The 16,641-nt window shown below is 40.6% G+C and overlaps 1 protein-coding gene across 4 annotated transcripts in view; it reads right to left on the reverse strand.

Annotated features, from left to right (window-relative positions):
- Positions 1-381: 381 nt before the first annotated feature.
- The window catches only part of LOC136885235 (zinc finger protein OZF), a 97,265-nt gene continuing 81,005 nt past the window's right edge, over positions 382-16,641 (reverse strand). For all 4 annotated transcript variants that reach the window (XM_067157702.2, XM_067157705.2, XM_067157706.2 and 1 more), the window contains exon 6: positions 382-4,027. In XM_067157702.2, the coding sequence (XP_067013803.2) occupies positions 3,097-4,027 (931 nt within the window). In that variant the 3' untranslated portion in view covers positions 382-3,096. The remainder of the gene's footprint in view (positions 4,028-16,641) is intronic.

Genomic DNA, 16,641 nt, shown 5'->3' on the forward strand with positions numbered 1-16,641 from the left:
CCGAGAGGAAATTAAGGTATAATGCAAGAAATGTGCATAATAGTCGCCAGAGAGCAGACAAACACAGTGCTTACCCCTGGTGGCAGAGGTAAGCATTTCTTGAAATATATCTCTAATTTCAGCGACAATACACTATCAAAACAGGGATCAATATATATATTTCGGAAGCTCAAACCTTCCGCTTCAAGGAAAAATGAGTTAAAACACAAATAGCTTTTATCGTAACCTGCTAGATCGCAGTAGATTACCCGCGTGTACCAAGCGAGCAGTGCTCGGCATTCCACGCTGAGAGGTTAATGTTACAATTTAATATGCCTTCTATTTTAACAAAAAAAATACAAAATTATAATATTTTGAATTTATTTATTAATAACACACGCATATCATATATACATTTAAAAATTAATCCAACAAAATTTCTTGATTAGTTTTAGTGCTTTCAGTTTCTGTTACAAAGTCTATTGTATCTGATACAGAAGGTTCACATCCCATGCATGTTGAGTTGCATGCAGCAAAATCTTTCAACCTTTACAGGACAGGGCTTCTCTTAAGTTATCACCATCATTTTGTCACATTTGCGAATCATGAAGTTTGAGTTAGCACCTCTTTCAGTCCGCAGCATTGAGCTGGTGCTTCTTCTAGCTGATAGCGTCGAATTCGATCGGCTCCCACCAACGTTTGTACTTGAAGATATATATCTTGTACATCTTCGGCAATCATTCTGAAGAACATGCAGTTAAATAACGCAATGTCTCTTTTAACATTCGCCACTTTTCGAATGACATCGAATATAAAAATAAAAATATTTTTTCTCTAAATAAAATATTTAAAAGTAGTTTGTTGGCATTAAACACTTGAATCTTCATCAGGCCAATTAAATTGTTTTGCTTGTGCATCCTCCCTCCTGTCCTCTACACTCGCATGCGCGGTAGCTATTCCCCACACCCCCAGCCCGTTTCTGGAATCCCCGTTGCTATACTACTTATGTCGTTCGAGCAAAAAAGAAATATATATTGTGTTTACAAAATATTATGCATCTACACTTAAAGCCAACGGTCATAGCGGTGTTGTAACACCGGATCCAGTGAGATCTCCGAAGTTAAGCAACATTGGGCGTTGTCAGGAGTTGGATGGGTTGCCACGCGCTGTTGGTGGGGGTAAGGGAATGGAGGAGCGGAAAGGAACTGGCCACCCTACCGCACGTAAACTCTGGCTCAGGAACACCTCTGCGGAGGTTTGGACCTGCCTTCGGGCAGAATAACCCTTACCTTACCTACACTTAAACATGATCCGATTGTTTAATAAAGGAATTAAACCTAGAATTAAAGCCAAGCCATTATTACCAAGATTCTGTAGCAATTTTTCTACGAGGTAGTCTCCTTCAATGGAATAATAGTTGAGTTCATCGATAGGTAACTCATTTGGTGTTTTACTATTTGAATGCGAAATATGTCATTGCACCAGTTTGGTGTGTAACATTTTTCGAAAATGGACTGAAGAGAACATAACCAATCACCTGTATGAAAGTGATCGACTGTTTTACAACACTGGATCATAGCTTGCTAAAGGTAAAATAACAGTGAACACACAGAGATTGAATGAAAATTCCTCTCCTCAGTCCGCATGAAACAGTTTGGGCAAGCGTTTTGGACTCTGAACGATGTGTTTGAATGCGGCAGTTGCAAGGGCATAAAAGCCATCTTATCAATGACAGTGAGCATGTACTTGACTCCGGGCTTAAGGCATCATTTCAAGATCAGCTTAAGAGAGCTTGAAATGACTTTGGAACACGAATATTTACGACAAGTTCGACTGCAAAACCCGTGGGCAAGTGCTGTTTCAATGGGGAAAGACTTATTAAGCGACGGTTTATTGGAGGAAGTCCCTCTTATTTTGCTAGAATTTATCCTTCATGACCAGTACATCCAGCCTGTTGAGATGCCTTTAAACTCCGTAGCTCTTTAACGAATTTATTGGGATTATTCCAATCAGAAACGTTGATGAGAGGTTTTAATGTCTGAGAAACGACGCCAAACGTGGAAGCTCTGCTTTGATCACACTCGAATTTGGGAAATAGCATTGCATTATTACACTTTTCTATGTTATTGCACTTTTTCGTGTTTATCGTGAAGCAATTTACTGAACAGAGATTTAGGCTCTTTGTACGGGTCACTTATTAGTTTTAAGCACTTTGCAGCTTTATAAATTCATATCCATGCTTAACATTGCAAGAGCGTTAACTTTACAGACACAAGTACAATGCCCAAGAGTGCAACAGCCAAAGTCATCTCAGAAATGAGCACAAAGTTAACCTTACAGGCTTAATCTTACAGTGGTGGCAGCTATAAAAAGTTCTTATAGGACTAGTTCATTGGCCTAACTTTTGGGAACTGACGCATAGGCTCATAAACAAGATGCTGCTATATACTGTTCTTAAAGACCTAATTCTAGAGAACTACCAATAGTCTCACAAATTTTAACTTAGGGCCTATTACGTCTACTGGCCTAACATTAGGGAAGTGTCGTAAGCACTATTGGATAAGATGGCCAACAAACACTATTCTTGTGTACCTAAGATTACAGAGCTACCTAAAGGGCACAAAACTTGTAACTTAGGACCTATAAGCTTTAGCGGCCTAACGTTTGGTAACTGAGCAAGGGTAAAGAGAGTGCAAACGGGGTTTAATTGCGCGTTTGTGTAGTGCGTGAGGATTACTACGTCATATGTTTTAGTCACAGAATTTAATGTTATCAGTTTATTTTTTATCACTTCCGTCACGTTACAGTATTCTTGCTTATTACACAATGATTTTTAAAACGATAATTTAAGCCAAATATATCCTCAACTATTGAAGATTAGACAACCTTTCTATGACGGGGATAGCAGGTCGCCTTGGAGATGGGACTTTGCAATCAGAGCAGCATAAGCATCTGAATAGCGAGTTAACATGTGATTTTTTTAAGGTATGGCCTAAAATACATGAATTAATGAATTTTATATGGCTGGGCCTTCCTCCAGAATGAGCTAAAATATGTTTTTATTTTATTTTAGTGCTTAGAGAAAGTGATATGATGCTTCTGTACAACAGTGTATCCCTAGACATGAATGGGAGCTTCGAGAAAATTTTGTACTGGTTCTTCACATGTTCGACTTGTGTTAGCTTTCGGGAAGAAACCTTCCGAGTATTCTATATAAGGGTCACAACTTCCTCGAGAATGATTTTGCATGTGTGTTTGAAGGTTCTCTTTTGTGGAATAGCTTGTACAGCATTGTGTACAAATGTATGGCCTTTGTCCGGTTTGCGACCATTTCCCAGAGTGAGAATGAAAATGTGACTTCAAACTACTTCTTTCATAAAATCCTGCACTGCACACTGCACAAACGTACGGCCGGACACCTGAGTGATAAAACATATGTTTATCCAGCGAAGAGCTCCGCGAAAAGGTCTTAGAGCATATTGTACAACGATGGGGCTTTACATTAGAGTGGATTAACATATGACGTCGCAATTTACTCTTTTCTGAGAAGCTCCTGCTGCATTCAATACATTCAAATGGTCTCTTCCCAGAGTGAGACAAAATGTGTTTTTTTAGATACACTTCAAGACTGAAACTTTTATTGCACTGCGGACACTTTTTTTCTTTATGTGAACTATGAGTTAACAAATGCGTTCTTAGGTTACGTTTGTGAGAGAAGCTTTTACTGCATTGGGTACAAGAATGCGGCCTATCACCGGAATGGATTAATATGTGTCCTTTCATAGTCTGCTTATCCGAGAATGCTTTGCTGCATTGAGCACAAACATACGGTCTCTCTCCGGAGTGAGTAAGCATATGCCGTTTCAGATGTCCTTTTAGGATAAAACTTTTCCCACATTCAGAACACATGTGTGACTTTTGTTGGGAATGAGATAACATATGTCGTGCCAGGTTGCGCTTATCAGAAAATGTTTTGGAGCATTCTGTACAATGATGCCGCCGCCTTTGTCCATATGAATCTTCGGTCTGTCTTGCAATACTTTCCATACTGAAATAAACAGAAACCATTTCAATACAAACAAGTACAACTCCCAGGAGTTACATTGGCACTAGCACAGTTCATCTCAAAATGGAGCAAAATCACAATGGCAACGTGTGGTGACATGGTGGGCATTTGCATTGAGGGACATCTCGAGAAGCACCACATATTACTGAACACACGGACTGGTACATACGTTTTCGGGATGGATAGGAAACTATGACGATGCGCCGCGTCAAGAAGCACGTGCAACACATGCCGCTGTCCTCGAGAAGGATATCAAACGAGTGAGCAAGGACAGAGTGAACACATACACAACACTGGCAGGTTCCTGTAACTAAAAAAACTCCATTCTCTACTTACGTGGCCTACCAAGAAATTCTAACATTTTCCTCAAATTGCAGTAAGAATGCTAAATTCTACACGCCTAGGTATTTTAAAACAATGCCTCAACCATTGAGTATTTGTAGTGTCGATGCCCGATAGCGGAGCAAATCGACATCGACACAGAATGCGAGTCTACACATCGTTTCAGTTCTCAACAGCTCGGTAATTGAAATGGTTCTTTTAAAGGCAGATTCTGAAGTGGGCTTCTTAAGTTCGCCTAACCCGCCCATTTCATTAATAAATAGACAAGAAATAAGGTTAATAATAGAATTAAATTTCGGTCTTCGTAAGTGATTATATTGGTTATGCTCTGTTCATGATGTCCAAGAGTTGATGAACAATACATTTACGTTCCGTTGATGGGGAGACAAGAGGACGTCTACCTTTCTGGAGTATTTTTCCAACATTTCGAAGTCTAGTTAAATATAGACGGGACATTCCTTCGTGGCTTCCTCGAGATCCGAATAGTCCAGCACTAACAGATGTGCCTGGGCCTTTAAACGCCTGTGGCGTAAAAAATGGGCATGGCTCTTTGCAGTTGAACTTTAGAAAGTACGCCTTTGAACATTCCGAACTTGTTTTTGTTAAAGGTGAAATCAAAGCATTCATACGAAAACGTAAAACGATTCAGGCAGAGATGTATATTTCTCAGAGTAACGTGATGGACTTGCGAAGCATACTGTACCAGGAATGCCTATGGCCTGGCACATCATATTGATAATTCATCATTTGTTAAAGGATTGCTAACCTATAACATTGGAAGCAGCCTGCCGACCGAATGTTCTCGACTTAGTTGCTTGCTGTAGGAGTGAGAGAGACAGCGCAATGTCACCGGGCAAGGAACCGACTGAGTGACGTAATCGGTACGTGCTGTAGACCCACCCATCTGGAATGATCTGGAAACATTTTAAATATCTACCAAACGCCTAAGTTAAAAATATGTGCTACACCAGCGTGAATTCCGCATTTAGAAAGGAAAGTAGCCAAAATTTTAAGTTAATCCATCCAATAATTTTAGAAATATCGAGGTGGAAACGAAACCACTTGTTCGTCGCTTCAAGCTGCGAGCCGGTCAGCCACAGGTATAAAAGGTCAACGACTCGACGAGTATAACCAGTTGAAATATGCAACTGGACAATGTAAGTTGGTGATACCGCTGTGTCGAGCTACGCGAAGTCGGAGTGTGAAAGTCGTGCCTTGCAAGAAGGCCTAGAAGGTTCACCGTATGAGAACGCGATACTTATAAATTTCAGCCGCGTCGAGGACTTGTAAAAATTTCAAAGTGCATCTACGTCGAACTCTGTGTAAGACGAAACTTAGGAATTTTCTACCGAGTTGTGGAGTTGTCGATTTTTTCAATGTACATTTAATTCGAACTCTGTCATTCTCAGGTACAGTGTTACGGACATTGAAAAGACTGTGTGTGATAATTTGAACTTGTTATTGTCGATGCATTTCCAAATTTAAAGTCATTTCTACGTGTGTTTTCACATTTGAACTATGACTTTGAACTGTTTAATGTATTGTGATAGTCAGACAGTCAATGATTATTAGGAAAGAATGTGGACAATTTTCACTGATTTAACGAATGTTTGAACAGTGCTGATAGACAATTGAGTGAACCTTAAAGACATTTTATGTCGTTTACAGGAAGTACGGACTTTAGTAAGGCTAACTTACACCGAAAATTCACTTAAGACGTGTGTTCGAGATTTCCAGAGACTGCTGAATGCGTCGTGTGTGAACTAAATTTATACTAGATATTTCCATGAACTGTGAAACTGACATTTCATTCCGAACTTATTACAACGTGTTTCAAATGGCATGAACTGTGGTCAGTGTTAATATCGCGCATTATATGAACTGTGCATTTAAAAAAAATTGTTACTTAAGAAGTGAAACCTTTTACTGTAAATACTTCAAGCAGAGACCTGTGTTTGTAACATTTCAGACTGTGCTAAAAGCCATTGTTATTTTGAGTATTACGTTGAATACTGTGTTTGTATGTATGTATCTTCAGTCCGTCAGCGATGCCACTGGTGGGATCCTCACCAGCTCTGCCATCAGCTGTCATAGATGGCCTAGGCATCACTGAAGAGGCGTACTAGGGAAATGAGGAGTGAGGTAGTTTCCCGTTGCCTTCCTCACGAATACTGTGTTACAGAGTGCAAATTATGAACTGTGATTTAAGACTCACGTAATTCTAAAGTGCAATACTAGTCACTCTTAACTTGCTAATATCCAGATAAGAGACAGTGCTACGTTTTCATATTACCGTGTCAATTGAACTTTCTCGTGTGTCAATTATATCAGACGACACTGGAAATCTTGACCAAGCGTTCAAGCGTTCAATTCACTCGAACATCTAATTTAACGTGGGGCAGATTACGACGTTGGGGAGATACGTGGTATGTCGAGGGATATGGAACGTTGTACGTCGTTGTCGGTGCTTGGTTCGACCTTATGCTGATCACATCGTGGGAGTTCCAGTCGGCGACTTACGGAGCCGTATTTCATCAGTTCCAGCTTGCAGAACTCAGGTGAGATGAGTGCACTTACCCTGGTGAATAACTAAAAATACTGCACTAGACAATCATTGACTCATTGCAAAGGCACCTTTCAATCATAATTCTTGAGTACTACGTTAGTCAAATACAAGTGCCTAATTCATGAAAATTTTTAATTTTCGTGTGAATTTCAATTCTACAATTTAAATAAACTGCAGGAATCAATTTAGACGAACTGTAGGTCTATTTATGAAAACAAGTGAATTTAGATGGACTTTAGGGTTTTCTGAAACCAGTGTTTATTTTCTAAAAACATATTCAATCTGTGAATTTCAATTTTAAAAGACTATAGGATTTCACATGAGTGATTTATGAGAATCAATGTTTAATTTTGAAAGTTTGAAAACCATATTCAATTTATGATATATGAAGGAATTTAGACTCTAGGATTTCATGTGAGTGATTCATGAAATAAGTGTTTATTTTGAGCCACATTTAACTTATAAATTACAATTCAAGATTTTAAGTGGACTTTAGGAATCAACCTAGATAAACTGTAGAATTTATTTGAGTATGATTATTGAGAATAAGAGTTGACTTTTGACATTTTCAAGCCTCAGGAAAACATATTCGACGAAATGATATATTTCTGTTCAAATTTATGTGCATTAAAGAATTTGAATTTTGAATTGATAATGTCAATGAAAGAATATATTTTCAAGATAATTTCAAGAGTTTAAATGCGAGATAAAAGCAGGGTGATTTTCGTTCAGATCTTGAATAAATTCATCAGAAAAAATAACATATATTAATTCTCCCTGTGAAAACTCCTCTCTGTACCGGCTCCTAAGTACCGCACACTACCTGAGACATTTCCCATGCTCAGGAGCCAAACAAATTTTCCTGGTACAATACTTGTGACCGGTTTGAAAACCAACTACGACGTGCATTTTGAAGTCTTTACAGACCAACTACGCTTAATGGATTGTGGTATAATACGATACTCATGAAGCTCCCAGCTTCAAAATTGAACGGGTAAAGGCGTATCCTTCTCGTCTTGAGCAGGGGTAGTTTTCCCTGACGGAAAAAGTTTGCGAGAGACACTTTGAATATTATTCGCTGCAGGTGAATCGACTACCCCTTGAGCACTTCTCTCGAAGAAGAATGAGCTCATGTCACGCATTCAGGCCCCTGGAATTGCTTTTAGCGGTAGAAGGTCCAGTACTACTCATCCAGTCGATGGTAGACTCGAAACATCAACCTGCAATTCGAACGGCTTTACATTTTTCACTCCCGAACGAAGGGCGAAGTTTCACAGCGTCCCTTACTGCGGGTGCTGATGATGTCGACACCACTGCTCTCGTAGAGAACCTCAGAAAATAGAATTGCTTGCACCAGCTTAGCCATAGCCAAGGTCACCGGTGTGGTTTCATTTGATTTCGTGAGTTGCTCCTCCGTATTGAGATAACTCTCACGTGGTAGGGCAACAACGATACGAATATCATCGTGATTATTCAGATCCTGAGTAAAAGGCTGATAGGAATGGTAGTTAATTCTTACGCTGCCTTGTTGCAAATCGATCGTGTGTCACCTCTAGAATCAAATTCATGGTGTAGGACTGTAGGGTATAGCCGAGTTCATGAAGAAGATTTCACACTGGCGCGTGATAGCTTGCGTCGATAGGTTCGCAATAGGTTTTACTCTATGTATGGCACGATCGAATTTATACAACTGTTTCGTGCTGATTTTTGGGATAGCTGTAGGTCACAAGTGCGTGAGGATGAGACTTATATACCAGGCTTAGGCAGTCTCTCTAATGTGACTTGAACTCACCGGATGGCAAAGCACAAAGGCTGAAATTTCACATACGCTATACCTCCTAGGTGCAGTAATAAGCTAATGGAGCGAATGCGAAGGATTGACGTATATGTCATGTAATGGACACGCGACTTTATTGGCTGCTCAGAATGATGTGAGAAGAAACCTACTAGCGGGACGATGGGATCGGATTGTGGCTTAAAATCTATTTTAAACTTGGAAACAATATTAACATCGATGCGTCACGTTGTCGGCAAAAAGTTCAAATTTACGGTTTTCCGTGATGAAACCTTACTCATCGGATCACCTATAAACGACTTTTTAGACACGGTGGTAAAGTTAACATAGTGTCGTCGTCTTTACGTAGCAAACGTAACAAGACTCAGTACAAAACGGGCGATGTCCCAATTGAATAACCGGACTAAGGTGACTTACTTCAGGTCCCCGTCCGTGCACTGTGAACGTTCAAATTAACGTTAACCTGCAGTCTAATTCCATGCGTGGTACAAGCCTCCTTTCCTCCCCATGTTGCCGACCTCCAAGCGTGGTACAGACCCTTCTACGCCTAACTTCATTGTGTTCTAGCTTGTTCTGCTACATTCTAGTGGGTGTATGTATCCCTACACGTCTCTCCGCAGATATGCATGCTGACATGTTCTGGTGAGGAGTCCTATAATACTTTCTATGCCTGGAAACCTCTTACAACTCGAAATTACTTGGCTCGCTGTCACTTTTGAGATACGATATTGTGCTGTGTGGAAGTATGGCACGGAGTTTGAGCGAAAGTGAAGTAATTAAGATTGAAAAACAGACAATGACAGCACTACACCAGACTGAACTGAGCTGAGAGTGGAAGCATAGCATATGGAATGGGAGTGGATGGTTGGCAAGACAACGAGATGTACGATGAAATACCACCAAAGAAAGTAGCATGGTATGTTCTGAAATAATTAGCACCTTCCCATGCCTTTGGCGGGAAATTTGAATTTTCGCTCAGTCAATATTTTTCTCCATGCAAGATCGTTGACTCTTGGTTGACGTAATAACCTTACCTACATGGTCAATCTCAACCTCACGGGCACCCCTTGGGCGAGCCCAATTGGTCAGGTGACCTGTAGTGGGGTTATGATATCATTCCTTCTTAACCTAATCTTGCCACAATGGACGCTAACCTAACCTCACACAGGCTCCTTTGAAACGGAAATGGCGTATGGCTTTTAGTGCCAGGAATGTTCGAGGACAAGTTCAGCTCGCCAGGTGCAAGTCTTCTGATTTGACGCCCATAGATGACCTGCGCGTCGTGATGAGGATGAAATGATGAAGACGACCCATACACCCAGTCCCAGTGTCAGCGGAATTAACCAATTATGGTTAAAATTCCCCGACCCTGCCGGGAATCAAACCCAGGACCGCTGTGACCAAAGGCCAACACACTAACCATTTAACCATGGAGCCGGACGCAGGCTCCTTTATCGTTCAGGTTATCGACAGACGTTTTCCGGGAGGTGTGGAGAGGGTCCTACCCCTTCCCCCATGAGTCATATCCCGCCACCATTAATTTACCAGCACGTGTCATTGTCGGTACTGTCCAGTACTCAATACTCAGCATAGTCTTTAAATATACAAAAAGTGCACGCAATTCATTACATTTAGTGGCACTGGCACTTTTACCATGAAATATCACACAATTATAATTTGGCACACTGTTTATGTCAAGCAATTAGACTTGCGTTTTCATTTTCTTCTGAGACATTCAGGACGTATGTAAAGGGACGCACAGTACATTTTCTTCCTTCAAGTGCATTCTGATGGTACATGGCTCAATTCTTTAATAAATTTGTAGTACATTTAGTAACACACACTTACAAATGAAATATTTATTGCAGACATTGACCATATAAAATCCAATACCACATCTCTAGCACACTTTCCACTCTGCACTGCAAAATTCTGTGTGGGGGTACCTGTTGTGCTCACTCAGCAGTCTGGGCCTGAGTCTGAGGGAGTTTTCCCCAAATTAATCCAGATCTTCCAAATTATTATTATTATTTTTTTTTTTGAATATTTCATTAGGGATTTAGAATATGGTTTCTAAGAATCAGAATTGTACTGGATGTACACACTCACCATTCACTTAAAGTGAGCGCATTTCAGAGGGCCATCTGTAATTTGAACAGTGAACTGTGTATCGCCAGGTGTCTCTACTGTCTACTTATGTTCCACCCTCTAGTGAGAGTATGGACAATTAATTTTCAAGAGAATTTTGGTATTCGTCAATTGCTAAACTGTAATGTTATCAGATTTTTTCTGCTTTTAGGTTGCTAGCAATGTTAACCCTTCCTTCTTCATGAAAACTTTTGACCAATAAGGCTTTTTGATATTTATTTTTATTAGATTAACCAACCACAATTGTGGGTGTGTAGAGGGCTTCAGCCCAGAGAGTTCTGGAACCTTCCCCTCTGCTCAAAAAGCTGGTAACTTTCCATAGCTCCAGTCAACAGGTATAGATTGTGTTGGAGGCAGGGGGCAAGCCTCGCCCATCGTCGGAAGGCCAACCAGCTCAAGGTAATGGCAAACATCTTTTAATCTTGTGATAGTCTCAGAACCTCCTCTGCGAACCATGTGACCTTGCCACGGTGGGGAGGCTTGCGTGTCCCAATGATGCAGATAGCCGAGCTGCAGGTGCAACCATATCGGATGGGTATCTGTTGAGAGACCAGACTAACGAATGGTTCATCGAAAGGGGGTAGCAGACTTTTGGTAGTTGATGGGCGGCAGTCTAGATGATTGACTGATACGGCCTTGTAATAATACTCAACGTGGCTTAGCTGTGTTGATACTGCTACACAGCTGAAAGCAACGGGAATCTACAGCCGTAACTACCTCCCGAGGACATGCAGCTCTCTCTGTATGAATGATGTACTGATGATGGCTTCCTCCTGGGTAAAATATTCCGGAGGAAAACTAGTCCCCCATTCAGATCTCCGGGTGGGGACTACACGAGAGGGGGCGATCATCAGGAAGATGGATACTGACATTCTGCGAGTCGGAGCGTGGAATGTTAGAAGTTTGAATCGTTGTGGTAGGTTAGAGAATCTGAAAAGGGAGATGGATAGGCTAAAGTTAGATGTAGTTGGTATAAGTGAAGTACGTTGGCAGGAAGAACAGGATTTTTGGTCAGGCGACTACCGAATTATCAACACAAAATCAAACAGGGGAAATGAAGGAGTTGGTTTAATAATGAATAAGAAAATAGGGCTGCGGGTAAGCTACTACAACCAGCATAGTGAAAGAATTATTGTCGTCAAGATAGACACCAAACCAATGCCCACCACAATAGTGCAGGTCTATATGCATACTAGTTCAGCAGATGATGAAGAAATTGAAAGAATATATGAGGAGATATGTAAAAGGTGATGAGAATCTAATTGTGAAGGGAGACTAGAATGCAGTGGTAGGCCAAGGAAGATAAGGTAGTACAGTAGGAGAATTTGGATTGGGACAAAGGAACGAAAGAGGAAGTCGGCTGGTTGAATTCTGCACTGATCATAATTTAGTCCTTGCCAATACTTGGTTCAAACACCACAAACGATGGCTGTATACGTGGATGAGACCTGGAGACATTGGAAGGTATCAAATAGAATTCATTATGATTAGGCAGAGATTCAGAAATCAGGTGTTGGATTGCAAAACTTTCCCAGGAGAAGACGTGGTCTCTGACCACAACTTGTTGGTCATGAAATGCCATCTGAAGTTGAAGAAATTGAAGAAAAGAATGCAAAAAGATGGGATCTACAGAAGTTGAAAGAAAAGAGTGTGAGGGATTGTTTCAAGGAACATGTTGCACAAGGACTAAATGAAAAGGCTGAAGGAAACACTATAGAGGAAGAGTGGAGAGTCATGAAAAATGAAAGTCAGTAGGGCTGCTGAAGAAATGTTAGGAAGGAAGAAAAGATCAACTAAGAATCAGTGGATAACTCAGCAGATACTAGACCTGATTGATGAACGACGAAAATACAAGAATGCTAGAAATTAAGAGGGCAGAAAAGAATACAGGTGACTATCTTTCGCCAGTAAATGTCCAAACTGAACAGGACCCTAGTAAGTCAGCTAAGAGTAGGGAAGCTGTTGAACCACAACAAACTTCTGCCCCATGTGAACAAATTACTCATCCACCACAGCTTCCTTCATTCATCAGTAATGCAGCTATCGAATCCCCTCAACCTCCAGCGCCATCTCCAATAATATCACCAGGTTTCAGTAGATTGCCCCCACCCCTTAGCCATGTTGCCTAGGGAATTTTCGGTAAACTGTACTAAGGTTTCTTGTGAAATTTCTGAATCATGCTTTAGTATTTTCTCTCTCACATTATCAAATTCTACAAACCATTTACCCATACTCTGTAGGTGTCCTCTCTACCAATATTTTAAAGGCAATAGTTGATAGAAGCTCTACAGAAGTTTTCATGCAAATTTTTTTTCACTAATTTCATTCCCGCAAGAGCAAAGTCACCTTTCATACAAAAGTTTTACTTCTGAGTTCAAAGGCTAGATGAGAACCTAGCAGTTTTTATTCAAGGTAACAAGTTTTATACAAGGGTGTTTGACCTTCATTACTCAGAAGGTTAGATTGTACAGACCATCATTGAAGGGATTTCTGCTTCTCTACCGCAAACATTTTCTGAACTCGAGGCTACGGCAGTGTCCGCGGTAGGAGTTAGGTATGCTGACACCTTACGAGTCACTAGGGAGCCTCCACCATCAGCTAATAGTTCTCAGCCACCACCTTGCCGAACCTTCTCTCCCTGCGAGTGTTATGCATATGGATAGGCAGAACTTCTTTGAAATAAGTGCCTTTTTGTTAAAACTAATGGAACGAGGAATGGAGCATGGCCCACTCAAGGATGTTCTAAGTGTGGATCATTTTCACATCTTTCCAACAACTGTACGTTACCTAACAGGACACCTTCCTGTTCTACTTCTGGCACTGCCTCCACTAACTTGGTGACAGGAAGTGATTAGCATGTCCGGCTGAGTCACCAGGATCAGATTTTCGAGGCTCAGCCCAGGTCAAGTCGGGCACAGAACTCTCTGAGAAGGAAAGACCCTCTCAAAATTGCCTCTGAGACCCTGGGAGTTGTGCCCTTAATCAAAATTGAGTAATAATGAACCAGTCACAGCTCTGTTGGACTCAGGAAGTGTTAGCTCTATCATTTCTGAGGATTGGTATGCTAAATTGAAAATATGTTTTAAGTTCCCTAATTATTGTTTTTCCTCTGTCAAATGTGTTTCGGCGAATTCTTCACCTTTAGAAATTTTAGGATTTGCATTTCTAAATTTACTTGGAAATTCAAGTTGTTTGTTTCCAAACAGTTGTGATATTAGGGGCGGATTTCATGTCGTGTTCTGGTCTTGTGCTCAATTTTCAGAGCAAGTCTTGCACATTCAAATTTGAAAGTAATTTCCAAATTCCCCTTTTAAAGTGTAATTCTGCTTGATCTTCTTCAATTTCACATACCCAGAGTGAGATGTCCTTAGACCTTAGACCTGAAGACAAGGCTGATAGTATTCGTAAGTTACGTCAGTTTTTCCCTATGTAATTGAGGAAACCCTTAGTGTTACTGACCTAATTGGATATAAGATTGAGGTAACTGATTCAATCCCCATAAGGTTTTCTCCATATAGGCTATCTCCACTTAAAATTAAGGCTCCTAAGGAGATTATTGATCAGATGTTGAAGGATGGCATTATTCGACTTTCAAAGTCGGCATATGCATAGCCCATTTTTCTTGTACTTACCCGGCATTGATTACAGAACATTAAACCGTAAGGTCGTATTGCAATCGGTGCCCCTTCCTGATATGCATTCATGTTTCTCTTGGTTTTGTAAGGCTAAGTTCTTCACCATTCTAGATCTTAACCAAGCGTCCAACCAGATACCTCTGGTGGAAGAATCGAAAAATCTGACGGCTTTCGCTACCGACTGGAATTTGTATGAATACAACCACATGCCTTTTGGGCTCCCATGGGCATGACTGTTTGCACTAGACTGCTAGATAGGGTCTTCTCCGACATCAAATTCGAATATCTGTACCTTTACTTGGATGATGTCATGATTTTTACTGAAACCTTTGATGAACACTTAGATCATCTTCAAGAAGCCTTAAATTGCATACAAAAGGCCGGATTAACAGTAGAGTTATCTAAGGTAGCTTTTGCTAAGTCTTCTATGTTCTTCTTAGGGCGTATTGTGTCACCCGATGGAGTTTCAATAGACAATTCTAGAACGCAAGCAATTCGTGACTTTAAGCCTTCAAGGTGTTAAAGGAATTGCTAGATTCATTGACATGGTGAATTTATTCCCAACTTTGCTAATAGGACGGCGCCCACAAACCTACTTCGTATGAAAGGTGTCAATTTTGAATCAGGGTCACCGCAGCAAGCTGCGTTCGAAGACTTGTTGTTATTGCAAGTGATAAAAATCTTTGTTATCCGTATTGAAGATACTGAATGTAGGATGTTAAAAGGTTTGTTTTTTTCACCTATTCAATACATATAAATTTTATAAATTAGGAATTTATTGTAGATTCCACTTGAGACATGTTTCGCCCTTCATTGAGGGCATCATCAGTCAAAATATCACCTCAAGGTAAAAAATCAGGTAACTGGTTAGTAGTAGACATGTACAAATTAATACATATTATTAACAACATATAAAAATTAAGTATGGGAAAAAATTTGCACAAAAGTGATGGTTGAACATGTAGGTTTAGATGAAAAGTCAGCACCAATGCCTAAAAATAACAAAGTAGAGTTCTGCAGTGGTGCTCTGGAGAAACAGTTGACGCAATCATATGAAAATAAAAAGTTAGCCCTCTGTAACGCCCCAGCCTTACCTATGCCAGATTTCTCTAAGAAGTTCATCGCTCAGAGAGATGTCTCATAATCGAAAGTCACTGCTGTCCTCCTCCAAGAAACTGAACTCGGAAGGCAGCCTATTGCCTTTGCGTCTAGGACTTTATTGGCTCAAGAAGCCGAGTACTCCATTTATGAGTTAGAAGTACTGGCTGTTCTGTTTGCACTTGAAAAATTCCACCTGTATTCTAATTAGGAACCGATAATCAAGCTTTGAGCTGGATGTTGGCTAGACCCCGTCGTTGAGGACGTATTGCTCGTTGGGCTATTCAAAATTCGGTGTATCAATTTGACATGCGACACATTCGGGGATCTGAGAATGTGGTCGCAGATGGGTTAAGCCACGTTTTCCGGTGAGGTTGATTCCACTGAGTCGGAGGAAAGTTTTTCTCCTTCTATTTCCATACCTTCTTCCGTTAGTGCCATTTTGACTGATGCCCCTATGTTATTCCGTGACATTGAAAAAAATCAATGGGAAGATCCAGTGGAAACCCTTCTTCTGGCGAACATGTTGCCCCTTATGTTCTGAGAAATGGGGTTCTGTGTTGCCTTTCGAGGCATGATCAAAAGATGCAAGCTGAAGTTCCAGCTGTTCTTGTGCCTATGATCTTTAAGTACTACCGTGAGACCCCATTAGGAGGACATTTAGGCATCTTCAAAACTAGAGAAAAAATTAGAGAAATGTTCATCTGGAGGAGTATGGACGGCGAAATTAGTCATGGTTAAAGCTTGCAAATTTTGCTTGCATAGTAAGCCCACTTTGTCCATTAAGATAGGGTAACTGTCATCTCACCAAGCATCTTGCCCTATGGAACGCTTATACATAGATTACATCTGACCCTTTCCTCAATTGAAGGGGAACGGGAACAAATTCATCCTCGTGTGTGTAGATGGTTTCACAAGTTTCCATGGCTATTTCCAACTAAGCTGACAACCACTCAGTCTACCATTTCTTGCCTTAATACTATTTTTGCTTCATTTGATCCTTGTCAATATA

Source organism: Anabrus simplex, chromosome 14 (genome assembly GCF_040414725.1).
Source record: "Anabrus simplex isolate iqAnaSimp1 chromosome 14, ASM4041472v1, whole genome shotgun sequence".
In the NCBI taxonomy this organism is placed as follows: Eukaryota; Metazoa; Arthropoda; class Insecta; order Orthoptera; family Tettigoniidae; genus Anabrus; species Anabrus simplex.